At 38.0% G+C, this 20,459-nt stretch overlaps 3 protein-coding genes across 6 annotated transcripts; 2 read left to right on the forward strand and 1 right to left on the reverse strand.

Annotated features, from left to right (window-relative positions):
• The first annotated feature begins 367 nt into the window (after positions 1-367).
• Positions 368-2,366, forward strand: LOC103329009 (GRAS family transcription factor). Its single transcript, XM_008231440.3, has one exon. The coding sequence runs from the start codon at positions 951-953 to the stop codon at positions 2,025-2,027; it is 1,077 nt and encodes a 358-aa protein (XP_008229662.2). The 5' UTR covers positions 368-950; the 3' UTR covers positions 2,028-2,366.
• Positions 2,367-5,677: 3,311 nt separating this feature from the next.
• Positions 5,678-9,474, forward strand: LOC103329008 (uncharacterized). 4 transcript variants are annotated; one of them, XM_016793345.2, is made up of 5 exons: positions 5,678-5,804; positions 5,928-8,065; positions 8,381-8,582; positions 8,674-8,870; positions 8,955-9,474. In XM_016793345.2, exons 2-5 carry the CDS (start codon positions 5,929-5,931, stop codon positions 9,008-9,010), a joined length of 2,592 nt encoding a protein of 863 aa, XP_016648831.2. In that variant the 5' UTR covers positions 5,678-5,804; position 5,928; the 3' UTR covers positions 9,011-9,474. The 4 variants fall into 4 exon arrangements, 2 of the variants coding, with proteins under 2 accessions (XP_016648831.2, XP_088906210.1); XR_016126000.1 differs by having other exon boundaries at positions 5,715-8,065; positions 8,955-9,113; positions 9,191-9,474; XM_089050084.1 differs by having other exon boundaries at positions 5,718-5,804; positions 5,920-8,065.
• Positions 9,475-10,009: 535 nt separating this feature from the next.
• LOC103329076 (uncharacterized) lies at positions 10,010-17,929 on the reverse strand. Its single transcript, XM_089050085.1, has 7 exons — positions 17,785-17,929; positions 15,179-15,294; positions 11,766-15,014; positions 11,430-11,672; positions 11,107-11,270; positions 10,777-10,930; positions 10,010-10,522 (listed from the first exon to the last, which is right to left on the reverse strand). The coding sequence occupies exons 2-7, from the start codon at positions 15,257-15,259 to the stop codon at positions 10,286-10,288; spliced, it is 4,128 nt and encodes a 1,375-aa protein (XP_088906211.1). The 5' UTR covers positions 15,260-15,294; positions 17,785-17,929; the 3' UTR covers positions 10,010-10,285.
• Between the last annotated feature and the right edge of the window lie 2,530 nt (positions 17,930-20,459).

A 20,459-nucleotide genomic window follows, 5' to 3' on the forward strand; every position in this document is an offset into this window, starting at 1 on the left:
TAGAGCTGCAAGCCGCCACAAAAATTCCCAGAATTGTGAATTTTGAATGCTCTAGATGTTTGCATCCAACCAAACAAACAATATTCAAATGCTGATTTATTTGACATGGGAGATAAAATTAACAAATAACACAAATCAATGTCAACACAAGCAACAAAGCATCAACCCTTATAATCTTCCTAAAACATCGTCCCGAGAATCCAAAGATGATGCTAATTATACGATTAAGAAACTGATTAATTAATAATCTATTCAACTAATCCATCAATCAATCCCTTTATTCTATCATTTTCCCTAATCCCCCAACACAACAAACGGGCTTAACGACACGCCCAAACGGAGTACCTAACGAGGCCGATCTCCCCCACACGTGTCACTCCCACGCTCACACGGATCCCCCAACCCAAACGGACTTATCCTATTTTGATTTTGGGATTTTCTTCCCCACCCCCTCTAAAGTTGTCAAACTTTCTGTCTCTTTTTCCCCCATTTTCTCTCTCTCCAAACACCACCCTTTCTCCTCTCTCTCTCTCTCTCTGACACCACCTCCTCTCTGCAAACTTCACTGTGCAAGCCTTTGCTTGTCTTTCTCGCTTTTCTTTGTCTCTTTTCGCTCGAAAGCTTCCTCACTTTTATATTCTCTATCGCCCTCTCCACAATTACACACACTCATCATCTTCTGCCAGTCATGCTTCAGAGCTTAGTTCCTCAATCCCCAATAGGCGCCGCGAACCCTAACAATAACCCTAGCTCCTCATCTTCCTCCATGAAGACCAAACGCGTCGACCGCGACCTCGCCGGCGGAGAATCATCCGGGAAGACCCCTCCTTCACAAAGCGCCCCAATTCCGGCCGGAATTTCTCCCGCGAAAAAACCTCAGACGAGCGCGAGAAGGAGCCCGTCGCCGAGGGCGAGTCGGCCGGTCTTAGACTCCTCGGGCTTCTCCTACAATGCGCCGAGTGCGTCGCCATGGACAGCCTCGACGAAGCCAGCGACCTCCTCCCGGAGATCGCCGAGCTCTCCTCCCGTTCGGATCTTCGCCGGAGCGAGTTGGCGCGTATTTTGTGCACGCGCTTCAGACGCGCGTGATCAGCTCCTGCTTAGGCACCTACTCTCCCCTCACCACAAAAACCCTAACCTTAGCTCAGTCCCAGCGGATCTTCAACGCTCTGCAATCCTACAACTCCATCAGTCCTCTAGTCAAATTCTCTCACTTCACGTCCAACCAAGCCATCTTCCAGGCCTTGGACGGCGAGGATCACGTCCACGTCATCGATTTGGATATAATGCAAGGCCTCCAGTGGCCAGGATTGTTCCACATCTTAGCCTCGCGGTCGAAGAAGATCCGATCAATGCGGATAACCGGGTTCGGATCCTCGTCGGAGCTTCTTGAGTCGACCGGGCGGAGACTCGCCGATTTCGCGAGCTCGCTCGGCCTTCCCTTCGAGTTCCGGCCCCTGGAGGGCAAAATCGGAAGCATAACCGAGCTGAGTCAACTTGGAGTGAGACCGGACGAGGCCACAGTGGTCCACTGGATGCACCATTGTCTGTATGACGTCACCGGCAGTGATTTGGCGACGCTGAGATTGCTGGGCTCGCTGAGACCGAAGCTGATCACGATCGCCGAGCAGGACCTGAGCCATAGCGGAAGCTTCTTGGGGAGGTTCGTGGAGGCCTTGCATTACTACAGTGCGCTGTTTGACGCGCTTGGGGATGGATTGGGAGCGGACAGCCTAGAGAGGCATATGGTGGAGCAGCAGCTGTTTGGCTGCGAGATTAGGAATATTCTAGCCGTGGGTGGGCCCAAGAGGACCGGGGAGGTGAAGGTGGAGAGGTGGGGGGATGAGTTGAAGCGGGTCGGGTTTCGGCCCGTTTCGCTTGGCGGGAACCCGGCGGCCCAGGCAAGCTTGCTGCTTGGGATGTTTCCCTGGAAAGGATACACCTTGGTTGAGGAAAATGGGTGCTTGAAGTTGGGTTGGAAGGACCTCTCCTTGCTTACAGCCTCTGCTTGGCAGCCGTTGGATTGAATTACTTTGACCCGAGTGGCCGATTGGCCGATTGGGTTGCTTGGATGTTGCGAAGGAGACCAACATGCTCCACCACTTTGTTTGTTGGGGTGAAATTGATGAACATTGGGGAGTGATGAATTTGATAATTGGCAAACCAATTATCACGACATGTTGGGGATCGATGGAGGAGGTGGAGTTGTATTTGTTTTCACTTGGCTGTAATTCTTTGAAGGATAAAAACAATGTAGTTAGTTTTTGTTTTTTATATTTAAATTTATATGTGAAAAGAAAAAAGAAAAAGGAAAAAGATCCATATCTGATGGGGTCTAATCTATAGATGGTGAATTCAAGTGACAATCATTGGAGTTCTTAAATGAGTTACAATTGTTTAATTCATTTGAGAATAGTTAATGTAAGTTTTGGTGATGCAATGCCATGGGTTGGGTGGAAAGTTGCAATCAAACATGGAAGAATAGAAAAGGAAAACAAAGAAGACTTGTCCTGCTTGGTGTGCTGATGATTTTAAGGTCACATTTTGTGAGTGGGAGTCGGGATTGAATTGAGCTATTTCAATTAAAATAGAGTCATGGTTGTTGTTTGGCGCGATGGGGGAATTGTACTTGTTAAAATAAATAACAATACAGTCTTATCCAAGGATGGAATTCATAAAGACTGACTTGGACTAAACTTCAATTCAATTCAAATTGGGTTCGGTGCGATGAGGGGTTGTACTTGTTAAAATGGATAATAATCTAACATATTATGTCTTATAAATCTCATTTAAGGATGAAATTCATAAGACTGACTTGGACTAAACTCCAATTCAATTCAAATCGGATCACCAAACGAACCCTAAGATTTTAAGAATTAGTAGGGAGAAAATGAAAGCTTGCTGGGTTGGTCTGGGTTGGGTGATTGGGGAATTTGGGATTGCATAGTCCCCACAAATGAAATGAGGGCACATGGAAGTGTACTCTAGACTAGACTATGAAAGCTTACCTCGCTTTTGTCAGAAATTCAGATATGCATATGCTGGTGCTTCTGTAATCCCTACAAACCAATCTCTCATATACAAAAGAAGTGGCTATCCTTCTCTTCTTTCATTGTTGCGTATCAGTTCCAGGTTGGCTGAATGGAATGAATTGGCTCAAACTGACATGATAGAGACCTTTTTTATGCAAGAGTGAAAAAGTTACTTCTCTCTGTAACATTTCAAGATCTATCTTTAATGAATTTTAACATGATACGGATTAAAAGCCAAAACTAAAGCATTCCTTCACATGTTCATCGTACCACTTTAATGACTCATCAACTAGTTCAACAATTCTAACTTTTTAACTATATTTCATATCAAAATGCCACTATGTTCGACCCTATAAATTTGTATGTTCAACTTTACGTTCAACTATTTTTACATAAATATATATATATATATTTTAATGTTATTTGACCTAGCATTTGTGGGTCTTTTCACATGAGTGATTCCATAGTGAGGACTTAATCTAAGACCCTTAGATGAGATTTCATTGTTTAACCGTTTGATCAAATTGATTAGCCTTAGAAAATACCCTCGTTATGAAATTCTACTTTTCGACATGCAAACATAACATGCCTCATGCTTATTGAGTTTCCAAAACCAAAGAAAATTGGGTCAGGCTGAGGTTAGAGAGGGCTAGGCCCAATAGCAACCAAGTCAAAACTATAATTTCATAGAAATTGAGCCAATGCATGAACCAATGAAAGTTGGGCTAGCCTGCATTTTAGAAAACTTTAATTTAAACGGAAAAAAAATATTTTTTGTATATAAAAGTTATGCAATTTTTCTGCATATGGTTGCAGTTTGGTTATCGTAATTTTTCAATGAAATTATGAACTGACCGACATATTGTTGTATGGTAAAAAGATGAATCATGAACCGACCGATATATTACGGTATACCGCAATTGTCGGTATATTACAGTCGATATAGGGAACAACATCTAATATTAGAGAACTTTCCATTAACAAAAAAAAGAGTTTGCTCATGCTTAAAAATACTGTTGAAATAAGTAGAACTTTTTATCATTGGCAATGATTCTTTAACTCATATACGGAGATAATGAACTTTATTATTAAAAATAAATCAATACAATCCACAATCATGCTAATGCATAATTAATCAACTAAATAGTTTTTTTTTTTTTTTTTGGGATCAAATAGAAACTTCATTAGATAAACTTCAACGGTACAATCAAAGACATCTAAAATATCAATTCTAAGAGGGCAACAAATTAACATGCTAAAAGCAAAACTAACGCGGACAAAAACCACACTAAAACTACCGGCCCACTTCACCACATTTAGCTATAAGCCCAAATAAAGCCCACAAACCAACCTTAAATCAACCCATGAGCCTAAACGAACTCTAGTACCATAACCTAAAGAAGCACCGTCGCGGCCACACCCATTCGCATCCTTAACAGATCTGGGAAAATATGATTTTGGCTATCTACTTGTGCATAAGAGCGAACAAATAAACGAAAACAACAACTTTTCCAAAGAACAATTGAGTGATTTGCAACAACCTCTATCAAAGATGATGTATAATCAAATTTAAAGAACATAAACGGCGTTAGGGAGCGGATTTTGGGAGTAGGATTTGATTGAGAATATAGACTAAAAAGGGTGATTGAGAACTTCAATCTAACCATGACTTAGAAGAAACCACCACAAGGGGCTTTTTATTCAAAATGCCTTAGTGGACTTATTCACTAACCTAAAAGGAAAAGACGAGAAGAGAGAAGGGGGAGGAAAGGCAGTAATGCTTCTTCCTTTTCCCTCCTTTAGGAAATTTTCCTTTAAGACTCATAGAGGGAGAGAACGGCTAGGGTTTGGGTTCGGGAGTGCTTCCTACCTTAATCAACTAAATAGTTGATTGCAAGCTAGAGATTATCTCTTGCTAACTCACTAATAACAACCTAAAAAATTACCAACATAATCAATTAGTTTGCAATACTAATTGAAACCCAGGTTGCTAGTGTATAAAGTTTAATTATTTACTAATTAAGTTATATCAATTTACTAAATATTCAAATGATATTTTTTCAAGGCTGAGATTAAAAAAATAAAAAAATAGAGGGAACTTTAAGAGATTGGCGGAAAATACACTTCATTAGTAATACATTCAAAGCCTAGGTGAGTCCTATAGAGAGGAAAAAGATGAGAGAGAGAGAGAGAGAGAGAGAGAGAGAATAAAAAGAAAAAGAAGAAGAAAAGAAGAAGAGAGAAGAGAGAAAGATCTATCTAAATGATGAAGTCCTACCCTCTTTTAGTTAATATTAAATAATTATAAGTATTTATTTTAATAATTAATTAAATTATATTGCGGTTTGTAGTATACCACATTATTTGGATATGCAGAACTGCAATCGCAACCTCATATTGCAGTCGGTTCTATAAACCGCATGTTGCGGTCGGTTTTCGTGATAGGTTGGTTTAGATATGATAAAATCTCTGTCGGTATTTGCGGTTTTTCAATTTTTCAGTCTAAAATGCCAGCCCTACATTTATATATAAAATGTAAATGAATTTTTAATAAATTATGCATTTATTACTTACTAATTACGCTGAAACGCCCTTAAAAAAATGAAAATCACAACTTCACAACCGGTTGACCTCTATGTTAACACCAAAATCCATCAAAAGCCCGCACGCTTGGGTCTCTCTCTCCTAAACAAAACAAAACACAAAGCCCTCTTTCTCTCTCCTCTGCGTTTCCCAAAAGCCTCCGAAGACTGACATAAATTACCAAGACAAGTAAGTTTATCGTCTCCTTCTTCTCTTTCGAATTCTTTTGCCAAATGTAACATATTTCTCAGTTTATATATTGCATGAAGCATTCTGGGTAGCGATTGATTGATTGATCATAAAGTTTATTAGGATGATATCTCTAGAGGGTTTTGAGCCTGTCGCTGTCTCTCCACACAAACAAGACCCAGCATGGAAACACTGCCAACTTTTCATCAAAGACCAGCCCAGTGGAGTTAAGGCTGAGCTGAAGAAGTGCATATATTGTGGCAAAGTGTTTCAGGGTGGTGGAATTAACAGGCTTAAATCCCACCTTGCTGGTCGAAAGGGCAATGGTCCTACTTGTGACCAAACCCCACCAGATGTTCGTATTTCCATGTTACAGAGTTTAGATAATGGGATTGCAGCGTTTAGGCACAGGAAGAGTCAAATTGTTGCAAACCCACATCACAGTCCTAGTGAATTAGACAATTCATTTGCTGAAAATGGGGAGTGCAAATTGATGGTAGGACCCGATTCGAATTCGCTTGTGAATCAAGAAGAAGATGTTGGAATGAGTGGGAATGGAGTTGGGTTGAGTGGTAATCTGACTAATGTACCCCTTGAAGTAGACAATTCTTATAGGAGTAATGCTGCAATGCATAGATCAGCTGGAGTGCCCAAATTGAATTTTTCGGTGAATCAAGAAGAAGATGCTGGAATGAGTGTGGATAGAAGAGTGAGGTGGAGGGGTGGAACTTCTTCTGCAGATACTGGTTCTGGTTCTGTTGATGGCGTTACGAAATTGAGTAACGTTTCAGCTCCTATTCCTATTGCAGTAGGTAGTGCTTTTTCTGAAGACACCCAAGGGAGATCAACTGGTTTTCCCAACTCATATTGGTTGGAAAATGAAGAAGTTGGCATAAGTAATACAAATGTGAGTGCAAGGAAGAGGGTGAGAGGTGAAAGTGCTGTGGGGGCTGCCAATGCTGGAACTGTCGACAATAATTATGAGGTGAAAGAGGTCGGCAATCAACAAATTCATATGGCAATAGGGCGGTTTTTATATGAAATTCAGGCTCCCCTGGATGTGGTGAAGAACTCGGTTTATTTCCAGCCAATGATTGATGCTATTGCCTCTCGGGGAAAGGGGACTATAGCACCTTCATATGATGACCTTAGGGGTTGGATATTGAAGAATGCAGTTGGAGAGGTGAAGAGTGATATTCATCAACACATGGAAACTTGGGCAAGGACTGGTTGTTCCCTTTTAGTCAACCAATGGAGTTCTGAGAAGGGTAAAACTTTGCTAAATTTTGCAGTGCAATGCCCTGAAGGAACAATCTATCTGAAATCTATGGATGCTTCCTACTTTATTTTTTCCCCAGATGCTTTATTCGAGTTTCTTAAGGAAGTGGTGGAAGAAGTTGGAGTTGGGCATGTTTTGCAAGTCATTACAAATACTGAAGAGCAATTTGCTGTTGCTGGGAAGAGGTTGATGGATACATTCCCTACCCTGTACTGGTCTCCCTGTGCTGCCACTTCCATAGATTTGATCCTTGAGGATTTTGGAAAAGTTGAGTGGATAAATTCTGTAATTGAACAGGCTAGATCTGTTACAAGATTTATCTACAAACATGTTGTCATTTTGAATATGATGAGAAGGTATACTTTTGGTAATGACATTGTGAGGCTGGGAGTAACTAGGTTTGCTACAAACTTTATGACATTGAAGCAAATGGCTGACCTTAAATTTAATTTGCAGTCTATGGTTACTTCAAAAGAATGGATGTGCTGCCCCTACTCCAAAACACCAGAAGGATCAGCAGTGCTAGATATATTAAGCAATCACTCATTTTGGTCATCGTGCATTTTGGTCACACATTTAACAAACCCACTTTTGCGAGTTTTGAGAATTGTTGGTAGCCAGAAGAGGGCAGCAATGGGATATGTGTTTGCAGGAATATATCGAGCAAAAGAAACAATCAAAAGAGAACTTGTCAAGAGAGAAGAATACATGGTCTACTGGGATATTATCGATTACAGGTGGAAAAAGTTATGGCATCTTCCTCTTCATGCTGCAGGTTTTTACCTTAATCCCAAGTTTTTCTATAGTGTCAAAGGAGACTTGCATAATGAGATCATATCAAGGATATTTGACTGCATAGAGAGTTTGGTTCCTGATATAAAAGTCCAAGATGAAGTTATCAAAGAGATAAATTTGTACAAAAATGCTGTTGGAGATTTGGGGAGGAATTTGGCAGTTCGAGCTAGAGACAATCTACTTCCTGGTGAGGATCTTTCATTAGAGTGCATTGTTATTTTGGGTGACAGGATTTCTTTATTTAGTTGGCTAAACATACAGACGAAAGGTGATCAAACCATATTTTAACTTCTTCTTTAAAAATAAAATAAAATAAAATAAAATAATAGAATGATAAATGTGATAAAATGCTAAAAAAAGCGCCCAGAGTATTGCCTATGTCAGTCATTCTGGTGTTAAATTAGATTTTGGTATGAGCCCCCTTTTTTGAAGTTGTGCTGCATAGAGTTTGGATCTTATGGCATCTTTCAGCTAATTTCTTTAAACGTTCTGTTTGCCTAAGCTGAATGGTGGTCGACATATGGTAGTAGTTGCCCAAACCTTGCTCGCTTGGCAATTCGTATTCTCAGTCAAACTTGCAGCATAGTTCAAGGTCAGGAGAATCAAATTCCTTTTGAACTGTTGCACAAGACGAGGAACAGCTTAGAATGTCAACGGCTTAGTGATCTTGTTTTTGTTCAATACAACCTGAAACTAAAACAAAAGTAAGTAGAAACAATAGGTTCTGTATATTGGTATTTTCCAAATTTTCTTTGGTAAAAGAAAATAGCTCTTTTGCTAATTGCTTTCTTCTAGGGTTCACAAGCACAAAGAACAGGAAGATGTGGGTCCTATATCATTTGACCGCAATAGCATTGTCGAAGACTGGGTGACTGAGACGGAAATGCCCCTAGAAGACAATGAAAATCCTGATTGGATGTCACTTGATCCCCCCTCTGGTAACACAAGGCTTTTAGAACTTTCAGTTGATGAAGCTGAAGATTTGGGTTCAGGTAACTAAGTTTGTATGGATTATGAATTATGAATATTAATTTTTTTTGGTCTTGAGTTGAACTAGAATGTCGGTTGATGCACAGGGTTTGATGACAACGAGATCTTTATCGGATTTAAATTGGTTAAAGGGGAATGTTGAACACGATGTTGTAAGCCGGTACGACGGAATGCAATGACACAAATCATTTTTTGAGTCCACTATAATCACTCCTTCACTTTCTTCAAGTACCTAGACGAGCAAGGTACTGTAACAAAGTAGTATGTCCAGAAATACTGCTCGATTCCGAAAGATAATATTCTTTTCATGGCATTACTGCAGAGGTGGTGGAACCCCAAGATGCTATTGCTAATGCTAAGAAAAAAAATACATCATGGCTCAGCCTCCACAGATGTGGATGGGTTCAGCAAGTTCCTGCAGCAGACAATTACATGTAGGTAGCTTTCATGGAAGAAAAATAGGGTTTTGCAACTAACAACCTAGAATGCTGAAGTTTTTGTACTTTCAGATATGCCCTTGTAAATGTAATCATATTTATAATTTGCACGTGACTAACAAAATGGAAAGTGCCAACGCTGCGTATAACATTTTGTTATACCTTCAAATTTTCTCTGAATTCAACATGAAAAATGGTCAAATATTCAAATTTTCTCTGAATTAATTCAACATCAACGTGCTTATAGATGAAACTAACCATAAGTTCACGATGATATGTGAAATTTTAGTTTAGAGATGAATTATTACTTGAAGCAATAAAATTAGTTTTGTGTTATTTGAAAACCTAGTTAAGCATTTAGATAGAAAACTGACAGAGTTAAGCATTTAGATAGAAAACTGCATTCCCCTACGAATTTTTTTCAACAATCCAAACTGTCTATTTTTCAAATCTTTAAGGCAATTCGCATAACGTTTACTTGAGCTTATTTTTACTTTCTTTTTCTCTTTGGCCCCGGAATTTTTTTTTTCCTTTTTGTTTCATCAGGAGAAATATGTTTTGTAGAGGCTCCTCGACCAACTCATAACACAGCTTTGCACACACTGATTTTTAGATGGGGGACTTGCCAAATATCGGCCTTACAGCCTATCAATAAACTCATAAAGAGAACAAGCTGTAAACATACAAGTTTTCAGACACGCATGTACAGCTGTAAATATTTGTGAAAGCATCTGCAACCCAATCCAAAAACTAAATACAAACTTGAATAATACATGATTCAACTACGTTTTGCTTTGCAAACAGGCAAGGGTATAGGCATTAAAATAAATTCCCTGACCAACAACCTCAAAAACTAAGCTTGAAAGCACAAAAACCAAGCCTTCAATCTTCTGTGCATAATTTATACCAACCGAAACAATTAAAGAAAAAAAAATATCACCAACACCTGAGGGGCAAAACCAAAAACCACAGTAGCAAATCTAGTATCGTTTCCCGAGAATGATGCCAATGATGGCAGACACCACAGCCACTCCCACAATGAACTTAATGCTCATCAGAGGGGAAGCCTCAGCAGTATGAGTATGGATCTCTGAAGATGATGAAGTTTGAGCAAGTGCTGCCTCTGACTTTTTCTTACTCTTCCTTTTTGATGGAGTTGAAATTGTTGATCCAATGTCCCTAGATTTCACTTCCAATCCGGCTACATTGGCATCACCCTGCAACATGATTTAAACATATCTTTTAAACAATTGTTTGATGGAATAATTTGCTTCATGATTCTAGTAAGTTGAAATCCTTTTAGTATGGTTTGACGTCTTCCATTTCCCACAGTTTTTTAGCACAGTAAAGTCCTAAAAATTTGACAACTACTTTCGAACAAGCGTACAGCATGCATAATTTGTGTGTTATGTGTTTGCATTTTGTACCGTAGTAGTATATATAAAGAGTAGGGAAATTGGTATAGACAAACCCTTTCTGTTAATTTGGCATCAGCTAGCTGCAATTTTTGCTCAAGGTCTTTGACTTGCTTCTCTAGAAGAGTGATTTCTTTATTCTTAGCTTCAAGTTCTTCAAGAGAATGCTTCAATGATGCCTCTCGTTCCAGATCCTTTTGAGAATCTGCTCTTTCTGTTGAGTAGGGAATTAAAACATGGATCATTTTACAAAACGTTAATATTAAAAGTCTGCAATTTAGAAATGCATGATGCTACTATTGATATGAACAGTACACAGTTCTTAACTTTGAACTTATTCACCATCATACAGTTGAAGTAAAAGAAATCTTAAATAATACCGGTGCCTTACCTTTTCAGCAACAGTGGCCTGAGCAATATGTATCTCGCTCTGAAGTTTTACAACTTGTTCATTTAATAAATCTCTGTCATGGACTATATGTGCATGATCCTCCAATTTTGAAGTCAACTCTGCCTCTCTTTCAGCTGCAGCTGACTTAACGCTTTCAACCTACAGTTCATTGTCTGAGTCAGAAAAAATCCTTAAAAGATGAATGCACCCCTTTCCTCCACCACCCCCACCCGCCATGCAGAAAAAGAAAAATTAAAGAATGCAGAATAAGAGCTTATTCTCTAGATTTCCTTTTTATTGAAACTGATGATGTTCTACCTCTTGTTTCAGTTGAGCTTCAGTTTTCACCAATTGCTCTTCAAGCTCCTTGAGAGACTTCTCTAACAAAGATTTCTCAGCAATCTCAGCCTTGAGATTTTCAACCTCAGATTTTAAGGCATCTTCCCCTGCTTTGTGCTCCTTGAGTTGTTCTTCGAGCTGGGATATCACATGCTGGAGTTCCTTCTTAATATTTTGATTCAATTCATTAAGCAGGCTGTTCTCATCCATAACTGAAGATATCTGTACCAAAAATACGTAGTTATAGAGCATATATGGGGACAGGAAAGCATCATATAATATCAGCTTAATAATCACAAAAAGTTTGATTCACACCTGAGATTGTAGTTTCTGCCCTTCTGAAGAAAGCTGCTCCGTTAAATCTTCTATAGTCTTTTTTGAAGCCTGAAGTTGTTCAACTGTCTCTTCCTTCTCAGCAAGGGCAGTAAAATTTTTTGCTTCTACATCACTCAGTTTGGACTCATATATGGACACTTCCTCTGTAAGTTTTATGTTTGCCTCAGCTAGTTTTCTGCTCTCTTCTTCAAAGTGAGCTAACTTGGTTTGCAGTTCCTCAACAATACTCTCCAGATGCTTCAGCTTCAAGAGAGTCTCTTCCAGCTCTGCTTTTCTGGTTTCAGAAACTGAAGATGTTTCTTGAGCCTTGTCTTCATACAATTTTATTTGGCCTTCTTGAGCATCTAGCTTCTCAAGCAAGTCTTTAGCTTCCAAATCTCTTTGACTGAATCTCTGAATGGCTTCTTGCAACTTGGTTTCGGCTTCCACAACGCGGGCTTCAGCAGACGAATGAAGGTCACAGGCCCTTGAGTGCTGATCTGTTAATTCTTCAACTGTGCTCTTATGGGCAACAAGCTCTTTTGTAGTGGCTTCTTTTTCAGATAGAGCAGAGTTCAACAATTCCTGTAGTTCATCAATCTTGCTTTTCAGCTGAACATTTGTGTCAACTAACAGTTCGTTTTCTGAGAGGGACTGAGAAGCTTTGTTTTCTGCTTCCAAGATCTGTTTACTGAGTTCTTCATTAGTACTTTCCGAAGAAGCCAATTTAGTCAAGCTGTTATCCAGTTCTTCTTTCAATGACGCATATTTTTCTGCTGCTTCGGCAACCTGCTCTTCATAAACCTTCACCTGATCTTCAAGAATCTTCAGTTTCTCAAGCAGAGAATTTGCCTCTGCATCCCTGTTAGTGAAGCTTCCTATTGCTTCCTGGAGTTTGATCTCTGAATCCCTCACTAGGGATTCATGTAGTGCTTCAAGTTCTGAGTTTCTGGATGTTGTTTGCTCTATTACTTTGCCTTGCTGCTCCAGTTGCTCCTCGGCAGACTTGAGTTTCACTATGACCTCGCCTTCTCTGATTCCAGCCTCCTTGAGATCATTTTCAATGTTTTCCAATTTCCCTTGAGTTAGATTCAATTCATTCCTCAAGACTTCCAATAGATTTTCTACTTCAGAAAGCTTCTCACTGGAATTGTTTGATGCATCCTCTAACCTTGTCTTCTCTTCTGTAGCAACATTCAAGGCTTCTGTTAACTCCCTTTCCTTTTTATTGGCCGCTTGCAGTGCAACTTCAAGGCTAGATGTTCTTGCTTGGAATGCCTCAAGTTCAGAAGAAAGTTCAGATATCTTGTTGGAGTAATTCTTTGAATCTGCTTCTGCATCCAGACATTTCTTTTCCAATGCACTTATTTGTTCCTCAAGTTCTTGGATTCTGAACTTCTCTGTTTCAAGTAACAACTCCAGCTCACTCACCTTTTTACCAGTATCCTCCGCTTTGGTATGAGATTGTTGGAATAAATCTTCAAGTTCCAAGCTTCGCTGATGGTGTGTACTGGCCCGGCCCTCATGTTCAACACATTTCTCTGTGGCAATCTTCAATTCCTCCTGAAGCTCTGAATTCTGCAAAGATGACTGGTCTAAGGAAGATTCCAGGTGGCTTATCTTCTCCTGGTACTCTTGCACCTGACCATTCAGCTGTTTCTTTTCTTCCTCAACCTCGGCCAATGTAGTACTGAGTGCAGATAATTTTTCGGAGAGTTCTTCCAGACCACCTTCAGCAATTCCTCTGTTCAGCTCTACCACATTTACCTGTTGCTCAAGCTCTGCATTCTTTTGTTCTGCTGCTATAAAGCGCATCTCAAGCCCTCTCAGTTGCAATTTTGCCTCTTCTGCTGCTGCATTTGAAGATTGAATAATACCCTCAAGCTCAAGATTCTTTTGAGTAGCAGTTGCAAAAGAAGCTCCTGCTTCATTATGGAGCTCTTCCAGCGACTTCAACTTCTGTTCAAGCTCTGTGTTGTTTGACAAAGCTTGAGACAAAAGAGCATCTGTTTTGCCAAAATTCTCTTCTGAAATCTTCAATTTTTCTTCAAGATCACTGCACAAATCCTTCGTCAGCTGTACATTACCAGTGAGATCTGCCACAGCTGCTTCCAGAGCTTCTTTTTCTTTGGTTACTATTGCCAATTTCTCCTGTACAACTAAGGACTCTTCCTCGTGAGTTTTTTGTGCAGCTTCAACCAATTCCTTGGCGCTCAACTCCTCCTGCAGCTTCAACTTGATTTCTTCCAATTCAGAAACCTTTGCATCAAGATCTTCTTTAGTCGACGCAAACAGATTTTCAAGAGCAGAAATATCTTCCTTGACTTGAGATTCTGAGGCCTTTTTCAGGCCCAATTCTTCAGTCAGTTCATTTATAAGAGCTTCCTTGGCAGAGAGTTTCTGCTCCAAATCCATACCTTGGGACTTTGATAGAGCAAGCTCTTCTTGGACAGCAGAAAGCTCAGCAACAGTAGAGTTGAGTGCTTCTTTGACTTTTTCATCCTCAGCAATCTTTTCATACAAGCCTTTGAGTTCTTCTTGTATGCAAGCCATCTGATCTTCCATCTCTTTTGCACTCAATTTTGCCACTTCAAGCAGTTTCTCAAACTCCAAGGCCCTCTTTGTCTCGGTTTCAGCATGTGAACCACTTTGCTTGTGCAGCTCCTCAAACTTTTGTGCCTCACCGGCAGAACTATGCAGCTCTTGCTCAAGTTCCTGCAACCTCTTTCTTGAGCTTTCAAGCTCAAGGCTGAGACCATCAAATGCTTCCTTCACCCCAACCAGATCCTTGTGCTTTTCTTCCTGAGCTTGCAACGTCTCTTGCAAAACATTGAGCTGTGAACTGTATTTCTCCTCAGCTTCAACAATTTGCTCTTGCAATTTGTTATGACTGAGTCCAAGCTCTTCATACTTCTTTCCACTTTCTTCCAGCTCTTTTGTAAGCAAGACCTCATTCTTCAGCTCAGAATTCTCTGATTCCGAATGTTTCAACACACCAGCCAACCTTTCAATTTCAAGCTCAAGGTCACTCACCTTCTCCCGGGCTTCCAGCAATTCTCTGCTTGAATTGCTTGAGCTTCTCTCAATAACCGATGGCTTGTCCTCCACCAATGCTGGTTCAGCAGTATGAGAACCATCCTTCACATCTAGTGATTCCCTCTCAACTTTTATGAACTCTCCATCAAAAGTTGCTTCCTCTTCTTCTTTCTTTCCTTCATGTTCTACCGGTGGCAAGTCCCCATTTGATACCTGCATTACGACCACCGTAATCAACATTCAACATCTATTTAAAAAACTTTACAAAATCAAATGATCCCATGAAGGACTTAACGTGAATGATTGCAGATTAATCAATGTCTGAAAAAATTAGCAAAGAAAAGGGTTTAAATTACAGAACAAAATATTGCAGCTACCTTGATTGCTTCGGCATTTGTTGTTTCGGCATCCTCAAATGCCTTCACTGGGATTTCTGAGCTCACTTGTGTTTCTTCCATATTGCACCTAATTTTGACCTACTCCACTTGCGTCTCTGTGATTTACAAAAACTTCATCATCCACTTTATTATGTTATCAACTTATTACAATAATGCAGACTTCTCAAAAAAGGAAAAAAATAGAAAAAAAGAATCATCTTAATAACTAGACTTCCTTTTTCTTGGAAAATTCTTTTACGTGAAGCCTTTGCAACAATAAAATGTGATTAGATAAATAGACACATGAGATGAGATGACAAAGACATTTCTTAACAAAGAAGGTAAGCTACGAGGGTAATTCTGTCATTCCTATTCCGGATTAGCTGTGGGTATAAGCAATTAAACTGCGTGCCGGACAAAGACAACCCACCTGACGTGGCACCCAAAGTGGGTACCCACCATAAATCATTGTGGTGGCCCATCAGTATCATGGCACATATTTTATTCTTTCATTTATGTTAATGCAATTATTTCTAGATTTCTACTGGCCAAGAAAAAAATAAATTATTTTTAATAAAAATAAATTATTAGATAATAAAAACATTTGATTTTTTTTTTCTTCAAATCAATTGGAGATTAGATTATTAAAATCACAGGGAAAAATCTTAATTTAATTGTAAATTAGGGTTGATCACATTCTTTGAAGAATTAGAATTTGATGGATTTAATATCACCTGCTGACTGCCTGCCATATTTGTCACTTAACTAGTGAGGATGATCAATCATGTGATGATTTCATGTGGAACCATACAGTCTCTAGGCCCCAAAATTCCTCATTCAAGCTAAGTTGTTACACACAAAGACAAGGTCTTTCAACTCCATCTTCTAAGAATTTCATTTTTAATACAGATGTGGCATCATTTTCATGGATTAAAAATTGGAAAAAAAAAAAAGGAAAAAAAGGAAAAAAAAAAGCTACATCTTTGAATCTCTAGTGACATCTGGACCGTTGGTTGCTAATACACAAAAAGTGAAGCATAGTGGGTGGAGCCCGCAACTAAGATGGGCATTCCATCCTTCAATTTTTATTTGATTGTACAAATCACAAGTCCCCATCTTTCTTAAGTTCCATTCTAAGTTTTTATTTTTATTTTAATACAAGCGATAGCTACCAAGGGAATGAGGTTTTTCACCCAAACACACTACTGTCGTGGGGTTTGAACCCGAGACCAATGGTCTGCAAATAAAGAGCAATTTTCCACTAGCCTAGACCCTATTGGCAGTTCATTTCTAAGTTTATGACCAAAAAGAAAGAAGAAGAAAAAAGGATAATTATAAATAATAATTAAAAAAAAGATTCTTTCAAAGTTAAAGGTGCTTGGACAGGTAGCTTTGCCATCATTTTCTTTCTTAAGTTTCTTTTCCCTATTTTAGATTTTTGACAGAGCCTTCATCGCCATCTTTGGCTCCATAATTAGACACAAAGACAAACATAAAAAGAGCCACATCAATTATCATTCAACTGACAAATGCATAAAAATAAGGCCACTAATTAAGGTTAATCATTCAAGATCAACTTTGATAACACAATATGCATAGCATCTTATTTTTGCAGTTACTAATTCATTAACATTTCATATATTAAAAAAAAACAAAAAAACTTTTACTAAAATAAAATAAAAAAGCAAAAATCAATTTAAGAGCTGGTATCCAAGTAAACAAAACATCAAATATATTAAATTACCAATAAATTCATGCTTTATTAATCTTAAATAGCGATCTAAACAGCTTTTGACGAATGAAATCTCTTCCACCCAACACGCCCGAGCAAATAAACAAATACATAAATAAATAAAACGGAAATATTTTATCTAGGGATTGAATTCTGGTTCTACAAAGATCTCAAAGCCATATAGACTGGTCAAACCAAAAGAATAACCCAATTGGGTTTATTGCCTCTTGACTCTCTAGTTCAAGATTTGCATCACAGATGAACTTCCTTCAGCTTTCATTTCACTGATCATCAAGTGAAAACAGAAAGAAGATGAAACAGAAAAAAAATAAAATAATCAAAGACCAAAGGATCAGCAAATGGAATGAAGGTGAAACAATTGTGATCAAAGTGATGGGATGAGATTGTTTCAAAGCCTTCGAAAACAGTAAATTAGAAGGAATGAAGACGAAGCAGAAAATGACCAAAGATCAGCAAACCAGCAAACAGAAGCTGAAAGAATTATGATCATTGAGATGGGTTTTGTCCAAAGAGTTCAAAGACTCAAACTTTGAAATCAGAAACACAAGAATTTCTCATATGAATTGGTCATCCAAAATCACAAAATCTCAATTTTCAACCACATTTAAATAAAACCCAGATGGCAGATAACATTATCACAGAAAGATCACAGCTTGATGCTTGATCACATCACCATGTATAAAATAAAAAATAATAATAAGCAGAAACAGAACACTAGGCCATTCAGTAAAGCATGAAACACAGAGGAACAGAAAACAGTTCAAATTCAAAGAATGAAAACCAAGTTAGAAAAACAGAGCATGCATACATACAAATAGAAAAGACAGAGCATAAGGAAAGATTGATCGCTTGCCTGATAAAAGCTGATTGGTTTTTCCCTCAGATTTCTGTGAAGCGTTTTTATTGTTTTTTCGAAACACGAAAACGAAAAACGGGAGTGATTAGGAGCTGAGCTGGTGACGAAAAGGCAGAGGAGGAGCTATAGAGAGAGGGAGAGATTCCAAGTATATAAATATGAGTGAGGAGGCAGTGGGGTCCACCGTAGTGCCATGGGACAGCAAGGTGGGGCCGTCTATTTTCAATCGGACAGTAGCAACTTTGCTGTATTCGCAACTCTTGCCTTCCGATTTCATTTTAATTACAATGCCAACCAAAGACATAATATTATGGTGAAAAAAATCTATATGGATTTTCATTTTATTTTCTTCTTTTTTTTTTTGGCATATTTTGGATTTTAAAGATAATTAAATATATATTTTGGATTTTCAAATCTGGTGGAATTTTTTTTCTTCATCTATTTCAAATCTGTAGATTTGAAACCTATTGATTTGAAAATCCATGTTGTCGATACAGAATATTAGGCTTAGGAATAAGAAATTAAGATTTAAATAGAGAAATATATTGTGATAATTTCAATAAAATAGGCAGTGATGGACCTATTAGAACGCAAGAAAAAAAATCATTGTAGGTCTTCAAATTGCCTCTTTACTCAAGTAGTGGTGCATATTATCTTATTCCATTTTCAGCATTTAAGTAAATGTCTATATTCTTTTACTTTCATTTATTTTATTTTACTCGATTTACTTAAGTTTACAATGTAAATAAGGAAGTACCCTCCATTTGGATTCAAATAAAAATACTAGAAAATCAATTTTCCACCAAATCAAAATATGAAAAATCGGTTTTAGTGCAAAATACAATTTATGCTAAAAATGATGGCTCATTAAGTCAATATATATTTCATACTAAAATCCCATAAAATCAAGTTTTCTTATTTGATGTGTAAGGAATAAAAGCCACTAAAAATTATTTTGAGAAAATGATTATTCCGAAAAATAATTTTTCATAATTAGTCAATATTTTTACATAAAATAATTTTTCATGTATGATATGAATGCATGAAAGGACCTAAGGTCAATTTAGGTAAAAAGTCTTAGATGTTCAATCCACAAAGAGTTTTTAGCCTTTCAAAATTATACTTTCGCAAAAAAAATTATGGATCCACCAGTGACGATAGGGTCTTATGTATATTAGGCTTCTAGATTTTAGTTAGAGTAGGGGAATCTATATATCTGGTACATTAGTAGGAATCGACCCAACTTTCTATATCTTTCATCATCTTAGTTAGTCTCACTTTTCGATTTTTCTGTTTCTGTCTTATGCATATTAGGCTCCTCGATGGAGTTTGGTATATTATTTGATGCATAAGTGAATGTTGTTAACTACTTTAAATTACAAACTTTTACTCGAGACTTATCAACTCTTTTAGAAGGTGGATAAGGAGCATGGTTGGAGTTGAATTTTTACAATTCCTCCCTAAAATTTGTCTAAGAAGGTGGTTTAGGAAGCCTATTGTGAATGCTCTGTATATTAGGCTCCTAAATTTTAGTTAGAGCTGGGTAATCTATATATCTGGTACATTAGTTGGAATCGACTCAATTTTCTATATCTTTCATCATCTTAGTTAGTTCGATTTTCGGATTTTCTGGATATGTCTTATGCATATTAGGCTCCTAGATTGAATTTGATACATCATTTGGTGCATAAGTGAATGTTCTTAACTACTTTAAACTACAAACTCTTTACTCAATAGTTGGAAGTAAATTCATTTGTTTTCTCTTTCACTTATCAACTACATTCTCGACTGATGCTGTAAATGCGTAACATGAAATTGCTACAACAATTTCTCATTGTCTCTCCTTTTCTTTTGATCGAGTGAATTTCTGAATCCCAAGAATGCTAGTTGTGAGAAATAAGACATAAATGAGGTTTAATTGGTCATTGCCATGCAAGGAAAAAAAAAAATGGTGGCTTTTTGGTCTGAGGTGGCGGCCAGAGGCGACCGACCAAACCGCCCATCTAGGCGTGCCAACATGACAACTCTGTCTTTCTTTAGTCGATGAAGACATTTTGCTTTCTCCTCCCCTTTGGCATCATTGTTTATTAGCTTTAATAAATAAAATTTCCAATTTGGCTTGTGGGTTTGCTTGGTCTGTTCAGCACCTTTTCCACTTTCTTCAACGGGTCCTATACAAATTTTAGGTGCTTGGTCTACCATATATGTTTCTCTTTTTAGACCCCTTCAATGAATCCAAATTATGATATGAATATGAGACTTATAGGTTGATAATATAAAATATTTTTATTTATGTTCATCTAATGTAAATATAAATTCTTATATTCGACACTTCGGATGATATAGTTGTGTGATCGTCTTTACAAAGAACGGACTTTTGTAATTTGATCCAACCCAATCTCACATGTGATCCATCAATGTAAGTGTGTTGCCGTATACAGCAGCCAAACAGAAAAATCGCTCCTAACACGAATATACGTGGAATTTTTATTTTATGAACATATGTTGAAGAAGGTATAGCTAGTGGAATCGTGTTATTTGGATTTCTTGCCTAGCTGTTTGGTTTGACAGACGTTATTTGCGTATGGAAATGTTTGGTTTAGGTATAGTCTATCAGAAACAAACAAAGATGTGCAGAAAACAAGTACTTAGAAAATGACAAATGCATCTTA

The sequence above is a fragment of the Prunus mume genome, linkage group LG4, assembly GCF_029339155.1.
Source record: "Prunus mume cultivar Tortuosa linkage group LG4, ASM2933915v1, whole genome shotgun sequence".
Lineage (NCBI taxonomy): Eukaryota > Viridiplantae > Streptophyta > Magnoliopsida > Rosales > Rosaceae > Prunus > Prunus mume.